Genomic DNA, 26,461 nt, shown 5'->3' with positions numbered 1-26,461 from the left:
GCTGGGCTCCCATGGAATGACAGCACTTTGCTACCCCTTTTATTTAATGAAAAAATTGTAATTCCTCAAATAATCTTCATACAATATCATCATTTTGTAAACTTGGAAGCAGAACTGAACTCAGCTTTACTCCTGATTTAATAAATTTACGGGTAGAAAAAGTTGGTTGTTGCAAATAACTTTTGTTATAATGCTTTCAGATTTATTGCTGATGCGCACCAGCAATCATGTTTTCTATTCATACCGTCTCACATACACAATGGAAAGTTTTGATGTTGGGTTAGACCGTGTGGGCTCTGTACACTAGCATGAACAGGGTAAGCCCAGTTTCTGGTACAATCTGCAAAAGACTGAGGGTAGCATCAGTGAGCATTAGGTTTGTCAACTTTTGAGGCAACTCTAGCAGTATGAACAGTACAGAAGTTTTCAAGTGGATGTGTGAAACTTGCTGTTTCAGCAAAGGGGCCATAATGACAGGCATATGTTAGCACAATTTTTATGTTAACATCAGACCAAGTGTGAGATGGGACATACATATTATTAAACTGTGTCATTCGTAAACGAATGACACAGTTTTCTACAGTAAGGCTTTGTTCACACTAGGGAAGCAGTAGTAGAGCGCAGATGCCAAAATGGGCGGAAATTATTTCCCGTGCTTGTTCAAGATGTTCGTATTTGTTCTGCCGCTGCTGCTTTTGCCACTTCTACGTACTGTTTGTAACAAAGGAAGGGAATGCATGCCACTCAGCCTCTTTTCCAAACTTTTCACTTCGTACTGGGTTTTTGCTATGCATGCAGAACACGGGGAAGAAACTGTTTTGACCTTTTCAATCCGGTGTTGGCCGGAGATGCACTGGCAGAATCTATATGGCAGACTTCACTGAATTGGCAGCAGTAGATTCGCCCGGCTCTGCAAAAGCGAGATATGTCTGAACAAGTCAGTGTACTGCTGCTGCACATTCTGCTGATTCTCGTCTCCCTGGCAATCTTCATCCATACCTGGCTCTTGAGGAATGCATCCTTCTATAGTCGGATACAACTTGAAAAGTCTGGAGAGGCCCCACCCAAACAACCGAAGAGCGGCAGCCGAACACCTCTGCGACTGAAGAAATAGCATTGCACTCTGCAATGTTCTCCGAATGCGATGTCACCGGCCGTCCAGCTCATGACGTCAGTCTGGAGTGCGCGCCCTTTGGTGCAGGCTTGTGTGCATCCGCCTTTGAGGAGGAAATGCCGCGGACTGCTAAAGTTGTATCTGACTATAGAGGCTGTGAGTTTTCTTGTGCAGCATGTAGTAAATTGTGATTGCATTGACGCAAATCACCGCCGACACTGGCCGCCACCATAGGCGTATGCGTAAAGAGGTAGGGTGCAGGGGGGACGGCTGCCCCCCTGTTATTATCTAAGGGTGGTGCCAAATCTGCCCCATACCTTTACTCAGTTAAACCTGTTTCGTCATAGTTTTAAAGTTTAGGGTTATGGCCACGCAGGTTTTTGAGGATAATGGCAGCCGAGGACCCCCGATGTTGCATTCCAAGGACTGTTTATTTCACACCTTTATCCCTGCAACGCCAGGAACCGAAGCCAGGCTATTGTGAGAAGCATGTCATAACTTAATTTTCATTTTTGCATCCATTATGAAGCTTGTTTTCTTTTGGACTCTATCACAATGGGGAGGGAGGGGGGACTGTGGTAAAACTTGGCTCCTCCTAATGGAGAACCCTGCGCACATCTATGGCCACCTTTACAAATTTCCAACCGGATGCTGACATGCTAGTGCAGCCGAAGCGCAGCTTACAGTAAAGCAGAAAAGTGTGCCACTTGCCTTGGCCAAGAAATCGATCCGAGTCTGATCAGGCTCACTGCCTGATTTTCGGACCATTTAGGTGGTGAAACAAGTGAATTTCATTTGAGTTTTGCCGTTTCCATCTGCTTTGAGCTCTAGTGTGAACGCAGCCCAAGTCTATAGGCAAGCTCATGCTCAAACTCCACAACAATCTCCCAAAGGAGTTTGCCTCCACAATATTTTTTAGATTTTTTTGACTAACATCACTCCTTATTTGACAATCTTTTTCCAATGGCTATCATCTACGTTGGACTGGCATTTAACTTTAGCATTAAAAAAACAAACAAAAAAACTCGGCTCTAAAGGTGGTGATGGTGTTGTCTGTCTGTTCATTAAAGTTTGTTTAATATTTAGCACTCTTAAAAGAAGGCAGACACCAAATTGTCAAGGGATGATTTCATCTTGGGTACCAGGCAGCTTCTTAGGGGCCATAATAGCAGTTGTGATATGTGCATAATTCTATATCGCACAACTTCCATCAAACAGTTTCCAGTTTCAAATTTCCTGCCAGCAGGGGTGAATAACTGTTCAGTAACTGTTCAGTAATGTTAATCAAAAGTATGTGATGTCACGGAGATAATGTGTTCCATAATATTCTTGAGTGCAATGAGTTTCTCCATTGTCTACTCGATGTCGCATGTGTGATTATGCTTGAGGAAACAAGAAAATCAGTGTGATACTCGCGCACTTGTGTCGATCGGCTCTGCTTCTGAAAAACGCATGTGCAGATGTTCAAAAAGGTTGTCACCATTAGTGTCTTTAACGGCATTGTATTTTGCTCTTAGAAAGGACGCTTTCATGATGGCTATTGCAGTGAATCCAGAGAAAGGAGCCGCATTTAATTTCACAGCTTCAGAATTGACGTAAATTATATTTTAGCCATATGCTATCTCTCACAGTTCCTGAAAGCATTCCATGTAAGCATGCAAAGCCTATGCTGTCAGTAAATTAGCCTCTGAAATAGGGGTTCATACTGTCTAATGCAATCGTGTTTCACTATCTCTTGTTGCAGCATCAACCTGGGTAATCAAGGTTCTTCAAGAGCCCTGGTCCATGCAGCCCTAACAACTCGCAATCCGCAGCAGCAACAACAGCAACAGCAGCAGCAGCAGCAACAACAGCAGCAGCAGCAGCAGCAGCAGCAGCAGATAGGTGCACAGGCTGCAGCTCTTTATCATGCAGCCAACCCTGCTCTAGCCAGCATACCTCACTGGGCAGCCCCAATGGCAGCGCCGCCATTTCCAGTTGCCCGTCCAAGCATTCCCCCACCTATTTCCTACAGAGCTGTACCAAGGGCAAGCTATGATGCAGGTATGACTGATCTCTCTCTCTCTCTCTTTTTTCCCCGAACATATGTATGTGAAAGAGAACACTGCTTAGGAAACACAGACAGGTGTGCTCATCAACTCGCAAGGGCCCGTAGTTAGGCAGAGTTACTCAATTATCATGTGATTGAGGAAATGGTAGTTCAACCCACGCACCTTTGAAGCGTTTGAAGCGGTCAAATAGCCTGTAAAAAATTAATCTGCATAGTGAACCGACGGCATGCTTTAAAGTGAATGGTTTATTGTTATAGTAGCTACAGTAAAAAAAAGGCCTGTTTATTGCCACTTTCCTACCTGTGTAAAATGTCTTGCATAAAAGCTTGTAATCCAGCTTGTAATACAGTACTGCAGTGCTGTATCAAGACATATTACCTGCACCCTTGTTAATCTTTTTTTTTTTTTTTTTTAAGTGTAGAGGTGTGTTGTGCAGGTTAATACAAGCTAAGTATGGCAATGTTTAAAATGTAACATATCTTATGGCTTATTGGGAGTTATCAAAGTGATGTGTAAGAATAGAGTTTTATTGTAGGTTGTGGCCTTCCCTAGAACGCTGATTTCGTTCGTAATTAGCGTGACATCTTTTTCTAGCGAGCGTCAGCACCTTGAAAGGCCTTTTGGAAAGCACATGCCATGACCACTGAAACACATGCTTGGCAACAAATTTTATGATTGATATTCGCTCAAGCCTAGTTCTAATTCTCAACAATATTGTAGGGGTGTGCGAATATAAAATTTTTCGAATACGAATCGAGTACGAATATCCACCTTCGAATATCGAATCGAATATCGAATATCAAAGGAAAAATGCCTCCACAGTAACGATATTTTATTTAACATGTAGCTATTTGAAGAAAAAAAACATTAACAGCCTGACTGGCAACACAACATACACTGCTATCTCCAGAACACAATGTCCAGGCTAGCACAATGCACATCACAACACAAGCAAATATCACGGCACAATGAAAGTAATGACTACATGTTATCATGAAGAAATATGAGTTGCTCCACATGATCAGGCAGCAGGCGCTCCCTTGTAACAGAGACAACCTCCCCCCCCCCCCCCCCCTGCCACTGAAAAGGCACGCTCGCTTGGAACAGAAGTGGCTGGTATAGGGAGGTACATGGGGCAAAGCTTTGCCAGACTGGGGTATCTGAAGGTGCCTACAGTCCGCCACCAGTCACATGGGTCACTGTCTTTCTTCAGAAGTGGTCCCGCATAGTGAACGAGTGGTAGTGCGGCACGTTACGGCCGCATAATATTGAAAATGTACGGTTGCATGATCGCCAACAGCGCTGCACGTCGGAGATGCTCCAGCAATAAATCATACGTATTGGGGCGCTCGTCGCAGGCAGATATCGTGCCTCCGTGTACTTACGATGTTTATCGCTCCTCTCGGCAACGTTTTTAGAGATACGAACGCAGCAGAAATGTGGAAGACGAGTTATTTTATGCATAATAATCGAATCGCATATTCGAAGTTTCCGAATATTCGAAGTTATCGAATATTCGAAACTTTTCGAATACACGATTTTCGAATCCAATACGAATATTTAGAATGTAACATTCGACGAATATTCGAAACTTTCGAATATTCGCACACCCCTACAATATTGTGTAAGTTAGTTGGGTCATGATAAAAATGGTCATTTTTCTTTAAAGGGACCCTAAAGGCAAATAACAATTTATGTCAGAGTGAAAGCTCAATGTATGACAACGTCTAAAACAGCAATTATTATCAACAGCAGTGCCCTACTTACCGAGAAATTAAGCTAAATGTATCACACAATGAGCGCCACGAGCGGGACATTTTGAAAATGATCCCGATGACGTGAGAGAGTCCGACTACAATTAATCACTCGTAATCAAACTAGCTGCAATAAAAAAAGAACCTTTCGTGCATCAAGAGACGTAATAAAATGCTCCTCATTCATTTCTGTTTGATCCATGGAAAAAAGAGCCTCTTTGGCGTTTCCATGAGGAACGGCGCGTGTGGTTCAAAGGTTCCGTTTTCGCCACACTGCGCTTCGCCCGGCACCCTGCTTTGCTCATTCGGTCGCATCTCAGTGGTAGTTTCGGTATCGCGTACGGCCGCGTGTGTTTTGCGAGCTCGTGAAAGTTGCTCTGACAGAAAGTTCGACAAAATGCCGCATGCATGTGATGTTGCCGGATGCCCGATTGGTGCACGTCGCCAGTGCACGCTGCCGCGCAGTAAAGGCGGGCAACGTTGGGCACTGCAACAGTCACGTGAGAAAGACCGCTTTCAGGCGGGTGATTTGAAGTGCGCTAACGCGATGCGGACCACTAAAACGTGATTTTATTTCAAAATAAGCACTTCCTTGGCACAAAAGTAGCACTACGAGGTTTCTGGACCGCTATTTCAACAATCAACGTTGACTTAATATTTGCCTTTAGTGTCCCTTTAAGTGATATATACTATTAGAACAATTTGATTAGAAGTTATTCGACTAAATCACCATATTCACTTTGAACCGCACATTTACTGTTCATCCATTGCGACATATAATACATCAACTTGTTTTAATTTTAATCTATCTAGCCTGCACTAAGTTTTTTCTTTAAGCTGGTTTTGAAATTTTTGTTGAGCTGTTGATGTTAACGGTATTGAAGCAGTTACACACGACGTCGATATAGTGTGGTCCTCGTCTGTGCACGTGCATTGTATTTTCCGATGTAGAAGACACCTCCACCCCTTTTTACGACTTTCTCGGGGATGGTGTATATGAGGGTAACTTCATAAGTTTCTCGCAGTTTCTGGCAGTTTCCAGCCTGACACCTAAAGCCCTTTGTGATTTCAAAATGGCCACCTCAGGCACATAGCACCATCTATTAGGAAGCCTGCGTATGAGTTTCAACTCGGCGCGCATGATGTAATAAACGAGAAGATGTAAGGGAATTTTTGTCATGGCATCCGCCTGCTTCACGACAATGCTCCTTTTCACACAGTGAGCATTGCAAAGGCTGCAGCGGAGAACTGTGACTTCAAGGAGATTGATCACACATGCTATAGGCCATACCTGATGCCCAGTGACTACCACCTTTTGTCTCAAAGCTCCAGAAAGATCTGAGGCAAAAAAAATTACTGCTGATGTTGAAGGGAAGAGTGCAGTCTGAAGACGTTATTAGACAAAGTTCAGACTATTCTTGAAAGGCATACAAATGTTAGTTCAGAGGCATGAAAAATATATTGAAGGAAGATTATACTGTAGTGTGACACACTTGTTTCATTTCTGTCACCTTAAATGTTGGTCAGGCCGGAAACTTATGGAACTACTCGTAAGGCACACCTATATCTAACTCTTTCGGTATGATGTGTGATTACGCTCAGTTGTACATTTATCGTGACATGTACTCGCACAGGGCACAAAATTTGCATAAACCTAATTCTCATGACCGACGTATTCCATCAGTATAAACTTAGAACTGACACTCCGATAAGGCATTGAAAACTGATATTTGTTGCATTTCACTTGGCCTCATCCCCCGATGCACTGTCAACAGTTCTACCGCTTCAGTTTTCAGCATTGCTGGGATGCTGTCGTCAGCCTCTAAGTAACATGTACGTGTTGTCAGCACCTTAAAGCTAGTTGTTAGCATTGCCTCTGTGGCATTTTGTCCTTGATATGAACACACGAACAGGGATCACATACACCTGCACACACGCACACACAGAAAAGATAAATGGCAATAGGAAATCAGAAGGTGTGGCAGCTGCTGCGTTGCTGAGAATTTTCCAGCTTTTGATGATGATGATAACCAAGTGGCTGTCTTTTGTGTGTGTGCGTGTGTGTGAGGGGTACATAGCGGTCCATACAATGTAGCAACGGAACATTGTTGGAGGTTTTTCTTATTTATTGCGTCAGTTCCGTGGGAGAAATGTTTTAAGGAACAGGCTGAACTGTCACAACAAAATAGTAGACGTAACGGTAGTGCTCTTAACCATGGCTGTGACCTTTGGGGCTAGTACCACACAGTTCTAACACCGTGGAGGTCACATCTCTAGTCTTGGTCACTCCACCGTGAACACAAGATTAGCTTTCTTTCTGAATGCTGCTGCACACGGTTTATCATGCTTGTGCAAAAAAGAAAGCACACTCTGGTTGAACAAGTTTGCCTGATTTTTGCACATACAGTAAAAGCTCGTTAATTCGGATTTCACGGGACCGGAAAAAATGTCCGAATTAACCGAATGCCGAATTAACGAATGAACAGGAAAAACAACATTAAAATCAAGTTGGAGAAGCATACCTTTATTTGCTGAAGTATTTTGTAATGGTCGTCTGCGTTTTCACGCAGATTACGGCTTACATTACAATTTTTCTTAACTTTTCCAAATGGCCAACAGCACGCAAACTGTCGGAAGTGCTGAGGCAAACGGCCTCTAATATCAAAAGCGCCTCCGAGACTTCCCGTGAGGTGCGATGAGGTCGTGACATCATTAATAATTTCTTGATCGGGCAGGAGACCAGTCATGGCGACACAATCATCAATCGCGATGTAGTCCTGAAGGGTCATATCTGTGGGAAGGACAGCATCGAAGGTCGGGCAGTCACCGTCGGTGGACTCGGCTGACACCTCGTCGTGCCACCGTCGGCGCTCTTTGGCCACCCATGGCCCTTGCGCCAAAAAACCCCACTAATCAACCGTCGGCTACTGCCGCATGCTCGGGCCTCACATGTAAACACGGTCACAACGGGAAAAAACAAGAACTCCGCAAGAAGAGACGGTGCCGACACAACACAAGGGAAAATGGCATCGGAGGCGCAGTGGAGCTTAGGCACTATAGTAGAGCGAAGAAAGAAGACGCCGACGTTCGGTGACGCTGCGATCGCCCCCACTAGTTGATGACGATGGCGATGTCACTCAAGTTTCGGTTTCGCCTCAGTGGTGCCAGCGCTGCTTTACCACACATTTGTGTAGCGGCAGCCGTCAGAATTTGTCCGAATTAAGCGGTGCGGAGCCCAATTCTGACGAATTAACGAAGGTTTGGTCCCATATATTAACATGCACTTTGGCCGGGACCAATAGAGCCGTCCGAATTATCCGAATTAACGGGTGTCGAATTAACGAGCTTTTACTGTATAGTGTGCATCAGAGAAAATTTCCGGTCTGTTATACACCAGTACACATTCTGGTGTATTGTACACCTGAAAATATAGTAACACTGTTTCCATTGAATACACATTTCCATTGGCTAGAGTTGGCCAGTAATAGGGTTTTATTTTCTCTTTTACACAGGTATGCTCCATTCACAAGGGCAGCTGTCATTGCAGGCGCAGCCACATTGGAACACATCCTGTGTCCCGGTTCTTCCAGTTTCTTCATTCTCTAGTAAGTTCCTTTCTTTTTTTTAGAAAAGAAAAACAAAATAAACAAAATGAGCACCGTAACATATGTTGAATTTCTTGTTTGGCCTTGAAGGGGTCCGCTCTATGCACGGCTGGTGCAGAAGCCTAGCTCCGGTTCCAGCCGCAAATAGTCGTACCGTGCACGTGTCAACATCCCCTTCCCGTAGCGCGAGTCATCGCAGCTACGATGGGTTCGGGCGAATAAGGCAACAGGCTAGAACAACAAACAACGCTTTATTGCTACTCTAGCAATAACGCGCAAATGTCGCGTAGAGGGATAGTCCGCTCTAGTAGAAAACAAAGGGTAACGCTTACACCTTCGGTCGATGTTCGGCTCGCGGATATTGGGGCGTGCGGTGGTACCTCGCAGGTCGGCAGAGCAAGAGAGCCCGTCTCCCTGTCTGCTCGGTTGTTTTATTCACCTCCCGTCTCCCTCCCCACCGCGAGGGTTGTTTCCCTCGCAGGGCGAGTTCCCTTTCCCACGAGCCGGGATGCGAGGATTGGCGCGAGGAGTGGCGGGAAAGAAGGGGTTGTCCGGAAAGGGCGACGGTGCTCCTCTCCTAGTGGTCCCTTGGCTCTTGCCGACAGTTCGCGATCGCGCCAGCCTTAAAGGGACCGACAACTGATTTTTCTCGACCCAGTTTTTTACGGCGCGACAGGAAGCTCACCCTTCGTAGCGTTTGTAGCTGCAGTGGTTTATCCGAAAAGCACGTAGTTATTTTATAAGCAGTATTTTTCTATCTGAAAGGCTCCAAACACGCATGGAGGCTTGCTCCAGCAACGCTGAGAATTGGTAGCGATGCCGCTAGCCCTTGTGAAAGCTATCGCTGTTCTGCTTTCGCAGGAGTTACTGTAACTATGCTTAACCACCTTTATTTTGATCTTTCCAACCATTTTTGAAAATAGCAAGCTGTTACAATGAGATGTGTGGCTTTATACACCTTCCCGGTATTTGTACAGCGTTGTGTGCGCCTGCGCCCAGGGTTGCCTGCGCCTTTGTCATGGATGGCTTGTCCCGGCGTCGTTACTCTCTCGATACACGAGCCAAGCCAAGTAATCGAAAACGTAACTGTGCATATGCACGGCCGCACCTAGTACAGTTGAGCCCGACTATATCGAACCCGTTTATATCAAATTATCCCGTATATCGAACAACTTCTAAACACGGTAAATTTACATTGAGAATATATAGCAAAAGTTCCTGTTACATCGAACGAAAATAGCAACGACAACCGATATATCAAACTCCATGTGCCTCAAAAGTGCCCCAGCAAGTTGGCTTTCCCTTGCGGTGGCGGGGAAAACTGCCGGCGCCACCCTAGAAAAAGTGGTTTAGACCCGGTTGTGCACGGGCGAACACCCCCCTGCAAGAAATGATCCTGGCCCGCTCGCAGCGCTTACAGCCAATCAGAGGCCGTCGTGCTTTCTCCGAGGTACAGAGGCGGTAGAAGTGAGCGCCATTTTTTCTTTCTTTATGCTTGTGTGCCTGCTGCTGCCTGTTTTCCTCGAGTCCTCATTCAGCGTGGTCCGTGCTGGTGGTGTTGCCTGTTGGTGCTCTGTGAACCTTCGTGTCGGCAGGGAGCTTAAGATCGACTTGCTCGGAGTTCTTTCTATGTTGAGTAGATCGTGGGCAGATGTCACGAAGGAGACGATCCAGAACTGCTTTAGGCGTGCCGGCTTCCGCATGCCTGGTGATGACACCCCAAATTCCGATGACAGCACTGAAAACACCGCAGGTGTTTCCGCCGAAGTTTGGAGCGAGCTGGCAGAGTTCCCGGGAGCTATCGACGGATCGACATTCGACGAGTTCGTCAGTACGGACGATGATGTCGCCATCATGGGTGAGCTACAAGATGAGGACTACGTTGCAGACGTCGTGCCGACCACGAGCCGAAGCGACAACAATAAGGAAATTGACGATGGCCCATTGCCTACATGCTCCGAAGTGATTAGTGCACTTGCGTTGGTCCGGCGCTATTGCGTGAATGTGGAAGGTTGCGGCCTCAGCTGCTCCGACTCGTTGGACAACGTGGAGGCGTGTGTGCTGTCGCAGGCAGCGAAGTCGTTGACACAGAAGAAAATCCAGGACTATTTTGTTCCAAAGTAGGGCACGCAAGTAAGCCACCATATTAATAAAGTACTTTTCTTATTGTTATGTGCCTTCGTGTCAAAATCCTATAGCAGGCTTATATCGAATTATGCCATATATCGAACTAATAAACGTTTTTTGGCGAGTTCGATATACCCGGGTTCGACTGTAGCAGCGCGCGTCATTTCTGAGACGAAGTGTAGGTAGCAAAACGATGTCGCTCCAAAATGTTAGCGACATAAAAACTGCGTGCATGGTTGCATGAGCACGCTGAAAAGTTGCTCAAGACGCGCTGACGAGCATGGGATCATTACGTCACGCGAAGGCAGCGCCACTTTAATGCATACTACTAACGCAGGCCTATATGTACATAATTATGGAGTAATACCTTTTAATATAAAGAAACGAGCAATATTTCAATACTAACAAAAAAATCGTCGACCACGTACAGCAATCAACGGTCACGTGGCCGTCTTCATCGGATCATTCATGTTCTTGCCGCCAGAGGCGCCACAGGTCATTTTTCGCGACTTTCGAGTAAGAAATAAAAATATAAATCCATCTCTCACGAAAAAAACAGGGTTGGTTTGAGTCAGTGCTTCGGACAATTTTTACATCAGTGGTGTCAACTCATTTCATATTCTGGGCAGTTGTCGGTCCCTTTAAGGAAAGGAAATGGGCACGCGTGCTCTCCCACAGCCTATTGTTCTATCCTGTCACGAAGCAGAAGCTGGTCAGGAAAAACTGCATATCGTCTGAAATATGCAAGTTAACTACTTATTCTTTGCATGTGATGTGTGGTTCTTACGTCTTTCTTAAATTATTATGAATTATTAAATTACTATTATTGCCTGTTTCTTTCTTAAACTAGTCGCCAACCGATTTTCCAGACCTGGCGGAGACTGCAAAATATTCCGAAAAAGCTTTTAAGACATGAAGATGAAGTTTATTTAGATTACAGCAGCCTAAAAAAATCTCCAGTTAATGCCCTGCTTCATGCTACACTTGGGGACGAGCAGATTTCGTTTTATTCAGGCTACAGTGACGTTGTCAGCACGTTGCCGGTTGCTGTCGCTGACCGTTGCGGGCGGCACAATTGGTGGCTGCATGGCACCAAGGAAACAAAATTTGACACTAATCAGAAAAAGATGCACGCAACGTCTCGTCTTGTTGGTGGGATTTAACGACAGGGTCTGGAGTTCTTTAACGTGCGTTGACATCGCACAGTACATGAGTCTCCACGACAAGATACTGCTGCGACGCGCCTTCATTCAAATTTTGTCACATCCTTGTCACAGGTGGCTCCAGTCCGATGTAACAGAGTGGCAATGTTTTCTGTGCGCCGGGCGTGGTCAGTTTCGATATCGGTATTAAAATTCAGTGATGAAATGAAATAATGCAAAAGTTAACAAGCCTTTGTTAATTAGTCACTTCAGTGTCACTTCAGCTGTGGCAAAGTATTTCCACCTTGACATAGAGTTCTTTGGTGAAGACGACAAGAGCCTGGCTGTCATAGTATTTTTATAGAGTTGATCCCGGATATATCGAACTTGGAGGGGACCGTGAAATACAGTAGAACCTCGTTGATACGTTTCCGAAAAAAACAAACACTGAAAATAAACGTACGATCCGGGAAAACTTACGATCCGAATCCAGTAAAAATTGAGGCTGACAAGCCCTTATTGAGGTGCAAGGGCAAAAAACATTTAGTTCTAAAAAAACATAAAGGGACTCTTCGGTTTTCGAACTCCTGGCATCTCGCTGGCAGCCAGAGGTCAGCCAGCTAGTTCTGGTCTTGACCGGAAATAACGTCGTGGTCACATGTGTTGAAATCCCGAGACAACCCGAATATCGCAAAATCGAACTCTGGGACAACCAGCGTTAACGTAAGGAAACGCTACCGCCGTGTCAGCAGACGAAACTTTGCGCAGCATGAGCGTCGGTTCTTTCTGTGCTGCCGCTTGGAAATATGGGGCTAGGTTTTCCGAAGAGCGGAAATGATATTCTCGAGCATACACATTTGGGATATGATCACGTACGTTCGCAAGATCACGCGCGACTCGCCCCGTCCATGAAGAAAACTGCCGCCCCGCTAAGGGCTTAACAAGCTCAACTCTTCGCAGTGCAAGTCACAATCGCAGTACAACACGATATGCGAAATCTCGCAAAAATGATAAGCGTCCCCGAAAGTGACAGCTGCTCGCGGCTCTCGCATACTACGTCGCACACTCGCGCTGCTCAGTTTGCGTTCTGTCTTAACTTGAGACGGGCACTGGTATATTCGCCGCCACCCGTAATCGCGCCATCTCGCACGGCAGAACGGGCTTTAAAAGATAACGCCCTGTGTAGTGGCAACCGAAGGTGAAGTCCCCAAGCGCCCACATTGCGATTCATCGAGTCCTCACAAAGATAGCGGCGAGCACGCATCGTCTCGCTTTGACGTCTGATAAACAGAAACCTCCCAGACAACTTCCAGATTGAATTTTTTCTGGCAGCTTCTGACAACCCGCTGGTAGGCAGAATTGTCCAGCCAGAGAAAAATGAACGCCGACTGGAATTGCGTCGTGCGATGGGCAGAGCAACCCTGAAAACGAATGCGCTCTGAGAGAAAAGTGTGGGAGAAATTACCAGCCCTATTCACTGGGCACAATGGCGGCGTTGCTATAGTTACGTGTCGCAGCATGTTGTGCAGCGGCGGTGGCATGTGCATTTCGTTAGGTCTTGTACCGAACCGTGGAGGACTGGAGGAGCGACAGCCTCCATTCTTTGGGCCGCATTGTGTTGCTGTTGTTGTAGCCATGGGGTCTGAACAAAAGTGTGTGGAATGAGTGTGCATCTATGTACCGTGCTACGGATGAAGGGTTTGCAATGCTCAGCAAGATCGTGTCAAGTGCTACAGAAAAATACTTTTTTTTTTGAAAGCTGTTTGAAGATTTTGACGGCCAGCGTCGCCGCCTGCCTTCGGGTTGGTGTGTGGTTGACAGAGAGCGACGATCGAGCAATTTGGAGAACACACGGAGGGGACGATCGAGCAATTCGGAAGAGACGCGGAGGGGACAATTGAGCAAAGCAGAGAAAGTGTGGAGGGGGGAAAGGCACTGTGGAAAAGCCGCCGTCGCCGCGCCGCGGCTGTCTGCCACTTCGCGCTTCACAAGTACACAAGAGGGCCCCTTTGCACACCTGAATGAGAGTTTCTGAGTACAAAACATATCATACGACCGCAGTTTTCCGTGGTGATAGCGCTTTCGCATACAATGATTTTAAGGGGAGACACTGGTCTCGAAACGAAAAGTTTTATTATTGGAGATATTGTAATGAAATTGGGTGTGTATATGTATTTCTTCCTCCTGTTTTCAAAAATATAATTAGTTTTCATGTACTTCAATTAGTTATCAAATTGTGAGAGCATAAGTGAAATCTAATTAGGTAATTTCTTACGGGTCATTAAGACACTTTCCCTCAGTATTTTTAGGTTCTGTTTAAGATGCAGCTGTAGCCAAAGACCTGCCATGTGGAGCTATGCTATTTATATTGTCACTGAGATATATCATCATATAAGAACTTTCAATTGTATTGACATTGTGTAATCTTGAAATGCAATTAGCTCACATTATTGTTCACAAAATTTCATATGTTCATCTTAGCCACAAAAAAATAGCATAGCTCCACAGTCCTATTTCTTACGAATTCAACGGTATAAAATTTATCAAAATTACCTTACAAAAACATAATGAAAAGATCCGTAAGGCTGGTCAAGTTGGCAAAAAATGTGAAGCTGAGAAAATCGCGTTTGAAGATTGACACGCACTGTATAAATTTCTAAAAGGAACCTTTAACCATAAATTTTATTCACATGTTCCCCATCTGTTTCCCTTCAAAACAAAACAGAAAGTGTCTTGTTCCACCCAAGGAATCATATCTAAAAAAATTTTCCAATGTGCAAAGCATGATCAAAACCCCACCATGACAAGCGGCTGGGGGGTTCTGGAAAAGCCATGGGGTATGAGGCTCAAGCGACTGGCTGCTCATGTCTTTTCAGTCTTTAGGAAGAACCTTCTAGATGTTAGGCAGCATGTTACCCTGGGTAATAGGTTGCTATGCTTGAGAGAATACCTTCAAAGTAGTCCAGGACTGTAATCTTCAGTTGCACCCGTTTTGTGTCTCCTTGCAAGAGTCTTTTTGTGTTGGTGCTCTTCAGATGAGTTGCATTTGCCTTGCGTAAACGCAGAGAGTCTTTTTCTAGGCTGTGGTCCCAGGGCACAGCCGAGACAAAAGTTTGAGTAAACAACATGGTCAATTACAAGGCCAGTGTAGAGCTCAATGATGCAGCCCACACCTATGTGTGAGCTCCGACCTCGCGTCATCCATGAGCCGTCGAACACAACATCGATGTTCCCTATGGGGTTCAGGAAGTCTGTATACAGCTCTTTTATTACTGCCACACTAGCAGCTTCACTTTCAGTCGCTGTGTTTTCGCAGGCTTTCACTAAACTTTTTAGGTGTCCCTGAAACGTCTTGTGGTGCAAGCCTCGGTGCGAAAGGTTCATACACGCACAAAAGTCCGAAAGGGCAGTAACACCTTTGCCTATCATCTGTATCCCCTTCATGGCCCTCATGTTGACTTCGAAGGGAGTGATGGTGGCAGTTCCGCTCACTCTCGGAGAAGAAAATTGCTTCTTCTCGAAATCACAACTGCTGCAAGAAAAAATAAGCTTTACCGCAAGGCCGTACTCCTTGTCCGTTGCCTTCCTCACGCTGAGACTTTTTGCGTCGCATTTGTCGCACTTCGCTTGTGCAAAAAAGTTATTCAAAACTTTCATATCGACGAGCAAAAAATCGGTCCCGGCGTCACCGGTCTGGCACTCCGCGCTTACTCCAAGAAGGTCGAACTTGCGCTGGGTAGCCGACTTTCCAGACAGAACGGTCTTCGTTTGCGCCGATCTCTCAACTCGCTGCGCCTGCTCCGCCGTTGAGTAGTACGCGGCATCAACCCGAAGTGTTTCGCTAGTCGAACTTGGTCCCACGGTGTCGTCAGTTGAAGTTCCCGGCAGGTCCAAAGGGTCCGGCCGCGACTCCAACTCCGCTGCCGACGGTGCACTTGTAGCCGGCGCCTTCTTGTTCCAAGCCCGTTTTTTACGGCTTCCAAAAGCTCGTTGCGTCGATGGTTTCAGACGAGAGTCTCCAGGCATCTCGATCGCGTGGAAAAACTACCGGCACAAAGTAGAGACACGGTCCGTCGAGAAACACGCACGATCGCAAAAGCAGGCGCACACAAACGGACAGCCACGGCGGAGAACCAAACACAAAGAAAAAAAAAATGACGTGTCGGTCGCGCCAGCCAATGGGAGACTCGGAAAGGCGCGCTTGAAAAGCGCGCCGCGTGAGAGCCAATCAGTGGCCTGGAAACGACCTTCAGAAAACCCGCGACGGCGGCCGTTCTGCTTGAGCGACGCCATTTTGAGATAGCGCAAAATGTGCACAAAGAAAACAGCTTCAAATCTAGCCCAAGATGGCGGCGCTCGGCCCGCTGCAACGCTCATGGCGCGCGCGGGAAGTTCGAACAAATTTCGTCCTTTTGGGGACATTTTAGTGCTGCCGGGGTGCTTTGAAAGCCGATTTTATCGCGTTTCCCGACCGAATTTAGCGTTAGCAATTTGAGAGTAGGTGCTCAGAAGTACAAACGCCTCGAAAATAAGCTTTGCGAAAAATCGATTTTTTGACCATTTTTGACCGTTCCAAGACCCGCGTCTCCCCTTAAGGAAAGTTCATGCTTACAATGGCAGAGCCATTGCATCTCTTATTGCATGAAGGTACGGTGATGGACAAATGAAACACCAACAAGAAATAATGAAGTGGGACAGCTTCCGCAAGTGATAACTGAGAACAATCTTGCATAGGTAATTAGTATACATTTGCAAAAGGTTGTTTGGGCTGCACAGTGAGTATGTAAGGCAAAATCGGGCCAACATTAAGTGTACCGGCAGAAACAAGAACTACTAAAGAATGTGTTTTAGTTAGTTGTCACCCAGAGAAACCTCGTGCTTATTTTGAAATAAAATCACGTTTTAGTGGTCCGCATTGCGTTAGCGCACTTGATATCACCCACCTGAAATCAGTCTGCTGCCATGCCCAACGTCACTGCTGCCGTGCCCGGGTTGCCCGCTTTTACTGCGCGGCGGCGTGTACTGGCGGCGTGCACCATTCGGTCATCCGGCAACATCACATGCATGCGGCATTTTGTCGAACTTTCTGTCAGAGCGACTTTCACGAGTGTGCAAAACACGCGCAGCAGTACGCGATACCGAAACGCGACCCCGTGAGCGAAGCAGGGTGCCGGGCGATGTGCAGTTCGGCGAAAACTACACCTTTGAACCACGTGCGCCGTTCCCCGTGGCAACTCCAAAGAGGTTCTTTTTTCCATGAATCGAACAGAAACGAACAAACAGCATGTTATTAAGTCTCTTGATGCTCGGAAGGTTTTTTTTTTTGCTGCTAGTTTGATTACTAGTGATTAATTGTAGGCAGACTCTCATACGTCATCGGGATCATTTTGAAAATTTGCCGCTCGTGGCGCTCATCGTGTGATACATTTAGCTTAATTTCTCAGTAAGTAGGGCACTGCTGTTGATAATATTGCCGTTTTAGATGTTGTCATACATTGAGCTTTCACTCTGACATAAATTGTTATTTGCCTTTAGTGCCCCTTAAAGCCAGCAGTGGATGGATCCGGCGCTTCATGAAGCAAAAGAACCCTTCTCTCCGCCATCGTACGACGACGTGGTAACGTCTACGTAGAAGCGGGGAGGGGGGGGGGGTCTGTTTGTTTTTTTTTTCTTTTCTTCTCTCTTTCTTTTGTTGCCTCTCCCAGTACAAGTGAGTACTGCAGTTCAGTAAGTACTGCCGAAAATATTTACGGAAAAAGAACATGTTGTGTGTCTTTCTCCATGTAATGGCCGCGCCCACAATTTTCACCCCAAATCTCGGAAAAAAAATTATGAGGCCATTACACGAGTATGTACGGTAATCATTGTGGGGTTCTGGAAGGCACTGATGAGGGCATTTGATTGAGTTACATGCGCAAGTTTTACGTTGGTCACGTGTGTGGCTGCCTGGGTTTGCAGAACTTGTTCCTAATAACTGCGCGCTCATTTGCTAGTTGTCTTATTTGCATAACATATTCTTTGACAGGTCAATACCGTAGCTATCAGGCTGCGGCTCTACAACAGCTGACATCTCAAGCTTACCCAAGGTGAGGATAACTTTACTTCCTGTTTTGAATGGTGAGGAACACTCATTCTATAACAGCAGTAACTAGAATGTCTTTATATTATCTCCAGAATGGACATTCTGACCAATACTAGATGCACGGTACAGTATTGGCGTGTACTTGTTTAAAATGGAACTAAAAAAATACCTTGAGCATACCCTCTTATAATGCCAAAGAAGCTGCACTTATTAAGCTCCCTACATGCATGCAACTCTGCTCCCTACATGAGCAGAGTTGCGTGCTGACGCATCCATGTTAAGCTGGAAAGCCACTACATTTGTATGCAGGAGATGAGCGGCTCAACGGCCGAGTGTGCTCGCTTCTACATGCTGCATCGTTCGCAGCAAGAATACTGAAGCAATGAATTTACCGTATATACTCGTGTAAGGGCCGCACTTTTTTTTTCGAAATTTTTGCTTGGTGCGGCCCTTACACGAATCAGGCCGATGACAGCTCACCAAAGGTCTGTACTGTTTCCGCGACAGTAGCAGAGTGTAAGAGAGTCGCAAATGACATTCCAGGAATGTTTTTATTAAGATTCCATTTCGCTATCACTGCCCTCGTTCTTGGAAGAGCTCGCCTCGGCGTCGGCGTCCTCCCAGAGACGTTCATCCTCAGCGCCGCTCATGCAGTTTGAAATTCCAGTCACCTTGAAGCTTTTCGCGACTGTTTCAAATGACACGGCACGCCACGCACTCAAAATCCACACACACACTTGTAGCGATGCCCGCTTCAGCCATCCTGTAGGGGTCTTCTCATGATGGCCTCCAGCCATCCATTCCGAGTAGCATCGGCGAAATTCCGATTTAAACGGACGATTAACGCAGACGTCGAGCGGCCGCAGCACACTCGTCAGTCCTCCAGGAATGACGGCCAAGTCCGTGCGAGTCGTGGCGAGTCTGTTCTTCACGCGGTCCGTCAAGTGGCCCCTGAAACTGTCCAGAACAAGCAGGGCTTTCTGTTGTAACAGGCCTCCAGGTCTGTTTGCCCAGACGGTCTTTATCCAATCTATGACGAGTTCCTCGGACATCCAACCCTTTTCCTGGGCACGTATGATGATTCCCTGAGGGAACTTCTCTTTGGGGAGAGTCTTTCGCTTGAATACAACGTACGGCGGAACTTTTCTGCCGTCTGCCGTGATGCACAGCATCACAGTGCATCTTTGACGTTCTGTGCCGGTCGTGCGCACAGACACACTTTTCGCACCTTTTAAATCCACTGTGGTGCTTTCTGGTGCATCGAACCACACAGGAGTCTGGTCCGCATTCCCAATTTGGGAGAGGTCGTACTCATGCTCCCTCCTGAGACCATTTACAAAGCGATGGAACTTAATCACATGGCTTTCGTACTCGCTTGGAAGCCTTTGACAAAGCGTTGTTCGGCGGCGGATGAAGAGCTGATTACGGTTCATAAACCGCGTAGCCCACCCTCGACTTGCCTTGAATTGTGCCTGGGGTATTTCCATGTGGCGAGCGATGGCCAGGGCTTTCATGCGGATCATGTCAATTGAGACAGCGTAGCCGTCCTTTCGAGTGTCGATGACATATTTGACAAGTTCGCCTTCGAGTTCCGGGTACTTGCACTTCTTTCCGCGAAATGCCTTTCGGCTCCTGTTGGTAGCGGCGAGGGCATCTTTCTGTTTCATCCAGTAACGCACGCGCTTCTCATCGACGTCAAATTTGCGTCCAGCTTCTCGCTTGCCGTGCTCCTCGGCATATTCAATCACTTGCAGTTTAAAGGCTGCAGTGAAAGATCTCAAGTGCCGGCCCATCGTCCCTCACCTGCGATGGCTCAAACAGGGCTCACTATTACAGACAAAGTGACACCGACAGCACCGATCTGAAGAAACACTGGCAAGCTACCCACACGAAGCCAACGATGCGCCACACAAAGCAATAATGGCGCCGTCGAGGTCGGCGGAAGGCGGAAGCGGAAAAGCTGGCAGCGCCATGTAGCTGCAATTTAACTAACTACACTTTTCTGGCGGGACTTTTTGAATTTTTTTTTTCGAAATTTCCCCTCCAAAGTAGGGGTGCGGCCCTTACACGAGTATATACGGTAGATAATATCGGTGCTGTGACTTGTTAGTTACCTGTCACTGTCAGCAGAAACATTTCTGTTTTATATGCAAAATAAGATGACTTGAACTAAGAGGATTCTAGATAAATTTGACAATTCACTCATTCCAGATTGTTTTTGACACAGAGCTTTAAAAGATAAAGTAGGCAATCTGCACAAACGATTTCCAATAAAAGAAGCACTCTAAGTTATCTGTACTTTAAGCTTTATAAGGTATGCGTTGGCATGGGTGAATACAGTCCAGCCCGACTATATCGAACCCGTTTATATCAAATTATCCCGTATATCGAACAATTTCTAAACACGGTAAATTTACATTCACAATATATAGCAAAAGTTACTGTTACATCAAACGAAAATAGCAACGACAACCAATATGTCAAACTCCATGTGCCTCAGAAGTGCCCCAGCAAGTTGGCTTTCCGCAAGTTGGCTTTTTGCGGTGGCGGGGAAAACTGCCGGCGCCACCCCAGAAAAAGTGGTTTAGACCCGGCTGTGCACGGGCGAACATCCCCCTGCAAAAAATGATCCTGGCCTGCTCGTAGCGCTTACAGCCAATCAGAGGCTGTCGTGCCTTCTCTGAGGCGCGGAGGCGGTACAAGCAGTGCGAGCGCCATTTTTTCTTTCTTTATGCTTGCGTGCCTGCTGCTGCCTCTTTTCTTCGAGTCCTCATTCAGCGTGGTCCATGCTGGTGGTGTTGCCTGTTGGCGCTCTGTGAACTTTCTTGGCGCGCTGTCGTCATGGCTTGTGCAAAGAGGCAGAATTTGCCATTCGCCGCGAAACTCGAAATCATAAATCGAGTCGAGCGCGGTGAGAAGAAGTCCGACGTCGGATCAACTTGCTCGGAGCTCTTTCTATGCTGAGTAGGTCGTGGGCAGATGTCACGAAGGAGACAATCCAGAACTGCTTTAGGCATGCCGGCTTCCGCATGCCTGGTGATGACACCCCAAATTCCGATGACAGCACTGAAGACACCGCAGGTGTTTCCGCCGAAGTTTTGAGCGAGCTGGCAGAGTTCCCGGGTGCTATCGATGGATCGACATTCGACGAGTTCGTCAGTGTGGACGATGATGTCTCCATCATGGGCCAGCTACAAAATGAGGACTACATTGCAGACGTCGTGCCGACCACGAGCCAAAGCGACAGCAATAAGGAAATTGGCCATGGCCCGTTGCCTACATCCTCCAAAGTGATTAGTGCACTTGCATTGGTCCGACGCTATTGCGTGAATATGGAAGGTTGCGGCCTCAGCTGCTCCGACTCGTTGGACAGCGTGGAGGTGTGTGTGCTGACGCAGGCAACGAAGTCGTTGAAACAGAGGAAAATGCAGAACTATTTTGTTCCGAAGTAGGGCACGCAAGTAAGCGACCATATTAATAAAGTACTTTTCTTATTGGTATGTGCCTTTGTGTCATCAAATCCTATAGCGGGTCTATATCGAATTATGCCATATATCAAACTAATAAACGTTTTTTGGCGAGTTCGATATACCCGGGTTCAACTGTATTCGAGCGCTTTGAATATTCGTACGAATATTTCTGTATTCCAATTCGCTTCGACACGAATTCAAATTATATTTGAAATTTCGAAGTGTATTCGAAATGAATGAAAAGATATATTTGACCGCATGTAACCCCCCTGTAAAGTTAGTTTCACTGCGGTGTGAGGGTGCTGTGCCTGGAAGTGTGGCTTCCAGGCAGTGTGAATCCAGGGGAAATCCACACTGCCTGGAAGCCACAGTTCAAACTTGTTAAATGTACATATTAGCTGCTCCTCGACTAATCATTTTTAAGTTTAAAAGCTTGTTATACGGGCTTATATGTACTAAGTTTAGTCAGTTTTAAAGTTTAACATATTTTACCGCTTATAACTTGCACCCTACTGCTTTTCAAATCTTGCTACTATACAGAGTTGCTTCCACTTTACTTCGAACCAAAAAAGTGACATTTGCACATGCCTAGTTCCAATTCTTCAAAATATTGTGCCGATTAGTTGGGTCATGACAAAAATGCGCATTTTTTAAAAAATGATATGTGATATATACTGTTAGAACTACAGTTGACGACTGATAATTCGGACTCCACGGGGAACATCAATAACTCCAAATTATCGAATGTCCGAAAAAACGAATGCGTCAGAAAAAAACATACTTTTATTGACACTTCAGTGTCCCAGTGGCTGAAAAAAGTTGTCAATGTGTTGTTGCACGCACTTCTGCTTACGTGCAACCAAGTCCGCCTGCATCTCCGCCAGTGTGATATGATCGCTGTACGATGATGAAAGAACAGCGAGGGCTCAAGACAGGTCCGCATGCGACGATTCCGGAGCACATGGCGTGTCATCATCATCAGTCAGAGCTGCTGTTTGGCGGTTGCAGAACCTGCTCAATTGCGTCGTCGTCGTTCAATTCGGCACACGACGACACCTCACTGTCAACGTTTGCAAAGTCTTCAAACGTAACTGTGTTAGGAATCGGCACACCGCAGCCTCGCAGGTCGTCAATAACGTCCGCACTTGAGCTCGTTGTGCTGGGCGGCAGGTCCGGCTCTTCAAGGGGTCATGAAGCACCCCTTGGGCTTGTTGAAAAAACATAACCTGCGGAAAGCTGACACGGCTATGAACTGCTCTGCAAAATATTACAGTCGTGCGCGCCGCGTAAAGGCCACAAGCGGAGCGCGAAGTTGCCGTTTCCTCAGGCGCCCTCTTTTCAAACAGAGGCTGGTTCTCACTCTCGTCGGTGGGCGGGGCGTCTGCATGTGTACGTCGCGGAGACATAGCATGCTTATTGGCCGATAGCCGGATGAGATGCGCTGCTTGCCTTGGGGTGCCGCCACTTGCCCGCGCCACACTGCTCAGTCTGCTAACTTTACACGGTAGCCGCACTCGCGCATGCGAATCACAGCGGGAGAGCGATCGCGTTTCATGACGCGCGTTGACGTAACTTCTTACCCCCGTTTCATCCCTCCCTGTCTAGCTTCCAGTGCGCTCGTCGGCACGAGAAAAGAGAGAAAGCGCTGAGAGCGTGCGCCAAACCCCCGTAACTCCGCTGATTCTTGACGGATTCGAGAAATTTTTGCGGCAATCGATTCGGGAGGCAGTAAACTCCAATACTAAGGTCATTAGATCATTACTTGGAAAAGTGGTTCATGACCCCTTTCAGTTTCAGTGTCGGTTTCTTCAGCTGCCGTGTCGGGCTCTCTGTGGAACGTGAATCCAGTGTGCCGGAAACAGTTGCCGATCGTGCCTGCTGACACTGCCTTCAGCTGTGAGGTCTGAAGATATTACCGCTCTATGAACACACGGGGACAGTAGACGCAGTCGAGCAACAAACACGTGCACATTTATTAACCTCTTTCACATACAACGAGCTCGCCTGCTGAATCTGATACACAACTGGTAACACGCTAAGTAACCTTATACAATGCCAATACAGTAGTACACAGAAAACATAACAAACATACGACATACAATGCACCGCGAATGCAGCGTTGCCGATGTTCGACTGACCATGAGGGCCCGCGAGAAACGTGCTGCGGTATCGTCCCCTGCGGACCCACCGTGGGAGATGTCCATCCACGCATGCTACCAATCCCCAAAGAGCAAAAAATTACACCATCTCCCGCTAAAGGGGACCATGAGGCGATGCGAAGCCGGAGCACTTGCACGATCGCGTTCCGTTGGCGTTCGTTGGGCATGCTACCGACCTCGCGTCGTGGAACGCGAAGAGGGACGCTACGCGCGTCGTATCTTCCATCTAGCCTGGCCGTTAATTCTCACAGGGCGAGCGGGGAACGCGGTCGACAGGCGGGCGAGAGGGGGCAGCGTAGGAGAGAAGGGGAGGGGACGCTCATGCGCTCGAGCTCATAGCGGCGTTGCGCAGGAGAGGATTTCGGCATGTCTAGCCCGCGTTTCAGAGGAAGAGTGGAAAGGGGAAGTGGAGAGGGGTAGAGGACAAGGGGAATGGTGAGGGGGGAGTGGAGAGGAGGTGTGTGGAGAGGGTATGCGCATGCGATTAAGGGTGGTCACGCAACACACCACCACCGGATTGAGCTCCGCCTTAAGATACTTCGCATCTAAAAAAAAACTTAAAACAAACAGCTACACAAGCTGTACAAAAGAAGACAACACATGTGGAGTAAATGTCCCTAAAGAATGTCCGTGCACCGCGACACAGCCGCTGGTTGATACTGCTACACTGGCTCGAGAACTTGACCTCAGTCCCGGAATCGCAAAGGCAATGTGGCCGTCGGCGCAAGAGAGCGTCGCTCACGCAGACGGCCACATGGGGCTCTCTAAGCACAGCAACATGCACTGCAGCATGCGTGAACGATACAGCAGCTTCAAATTCTTGATGATACCTTGGTCCGTAGGCTTTTCCGTGCCAGAAGCATTGCTGCTGACAACGACAGTGACTCGTTCCTTGCTGAGATTTTCTCCGTGGCAAGGTTCTCCAGAATGGGTGAGTGTCTTCTCTGGTAGCAGCTTATAAAGCCTGATTTCATAGAGGTTGAAGGTGTCATCTGCTGAGTAGCACCGAAGCAGCTCCACCAACTTTCCACCACGGTAGTTCGCTACCAGTGTGCTATCCACGGCACTGCTCTCACCGAACATTTTTTTGAAGAGTGAGGTCGTATCACTTAATGTTCCGGAGCCAACCATCGTTGAACTTAAATCCATAATTGCCAAGGTGAAGTGCCAAGGTCTCGGCATTTTGCTTCAAGAGGTGGCCGGAAACGGGAGCCCATTCAGCGACGGTAGCGTTAAGCCAGATGCTCAATGCTTCTTCCAACTGCGGATGAAAACCTTGGCGCACCCTCTTTTGTTCACTTCAGGATGATGTCTCCGTCGCGCCTAAAATGTTATCCTTATTCTTCATGTAGTCCAATAGGGTTTGCTTCGAAATGTCGAACTCTTGAGCAGCTTCGACTTGCGGACGACCGCTGAGCACTTGATGAATCATGGCTGCTTTCTTCGCTGTGGTTAGCGTTGTATATCTGCCGCGTTTTGGCGGCGGTGGCGCGGCCTTCGGTGCTGGCTGTGAGGGCACCATTGATGACATTTATCTCGGATCTTGTTAGACAGCAGAGCGTAAAATAAAGCAAGTCTCAAAATAAAAATGAACGCGCACAGAATTTAGCGAAACGCTGTACCGCAAACACATTCGACAGAATGGCGGTGATAGCAGTGTAGCGTGGTGATACAGGAACCGGAATGTAGGATGTTCGTGATGTCAATACAATCCCCCACTGTTGAGAAGTGCCTCCAAGATCAGCATTTTCAATTACAAATCTCTGAGGCATAAAGTAGCGATCGAAATAAAGCCTCATAGATCACCAATTAGCTTTTGTTTTGATCTCTGAGGCCGTAGTTTGTATGGTATAGACGCAGGAGGAGATATTAGCTGCCGATTCGGCGTGCGCGACAGTCTCGGACAGGGTCCAGATCATCGAATGTAGATCTGGCAGCTGTCCGAAATATTGGTCGTCTTTACACATTACTTCTATGGGACCATCGGCGGTGCTGCACGATTGTCCGAATTATCGGTGTCCGATTTATCGGTCAGCAACTGTATTTGATTAGAGTTTGCTTTGAACCTCAAATATACTATTCTCCCATCCCTAGTTATGCAAGCTAGCGAGATTTTCGTACAGATTGAACCAAATGTAGCCTAATAGATGCTGAATACGGTTTGCAAACCTTTATACCGTGCAATTTCTGACATCTCGTGCGCAGCAGCTACATAAGAGGGATGAGGGAGACGGACATGCCATATGGAACTGGGAACGTTCCATATGGCATGTCCGTCATATGGCATGTCCAAACGCGCCTTCCTGTTTTTCTGCTGGTTTATGTGATGAGGTGTGCAGCACTATGTCATATTCGCTACTTCAAAGCAGTTAGAAGCGTGTACCAATTTAACCCTTTCAGGGTCAGTGACGTACATGTACATTCTCCGCGAACATCTTCAAAATGGTCATATCAAAGGAGGACTGCTTTGTTACTCTCTCGTTCATTGCTCACCGGGGTGCAATCACGCCTGTTTCCGTGCAGGCGCTGATACAAACTCCACCGCGATGATTGCGTTTCCTGTTTTGGGGACTCACAATAACCGCTTCTGTCTCGTTGGCATTAAGACAAAGGATTATGATAGGTTTCTCACTTATTTTTGCTTTCTGGACGCGTGCACATCCATACAGTTTTCTTTGGCGCGCTCACCCGCGCAGTTCGCTTGCGCTATGGAAGTACGTGCTGGTTTCTCTCCTGCAAGTGAGTCTAGCAGCGATTCCTCCAAGTTTCCGCTCGACTGCCGAATCAAAATCTGATTCATTAGATGTGAGCCCGTCATACGAGGAGTTACTTACGCGTTAAGACTCTGATGTTGATGAGCGAGTGACATCTCAAAAGCGTGCGCAGTGAGACGATGCTGACTGGATCAAAGATGACTTTTCTCCCTCCGTGTTTCCATTTGACGCCATTTCATGCAC

At 47.0% G+C, this 26,461-nt stretch overlaps 1 protein-coding gene across 1 annotated transcript in view; it reads left to right on the top strand.

Annotated features, from left to right (window-relative positions):
• LOC119379039 (ribonuclease 3) overlaps positions 1 to 26,461 on the top strand; it is a 183,722-nt gene that overhangs the window by 5,658 nt on the left and 151,603 nt on the right. Inside the window, exons 2-4 of the mRNA XM_037648182.2 lie at positions 2,859 to 3,157; positions 8,432 to 8,524; positions 17,819 to 17,879. Of these exons, the coding sequence (XP_037504110.1) occupies positions 2,859 to 3,157; positions 8,432 to 8,524; positions 17,819 to 17,879 (453 nt within the window). The remainder of the gene's footprint in view (positions 1 to 2,858; positions 3,158 to 8,431; positions 8,525 to 17,818; positions 17,880 to 26,461) is intronic.

This window comes from Rhipicephalus sanguineus, chromosome 1, assembly GCF_013339695.2.
Source record: "Rhipicephalus sanguineus isolate Rsan-2018 chromosome 1, BIME_Rsan_1.4, whole genome shotgun sequence".
NCBI lineage: Eukaryota > Metazoa > Arthropoda > Arachnida > Ixodida > Ixodidae > Rhipicephalus > Rhipicephalus sanguineus.
This window is presented reverse-complemented; position numbering and strand designations above follow the sequence as displayed.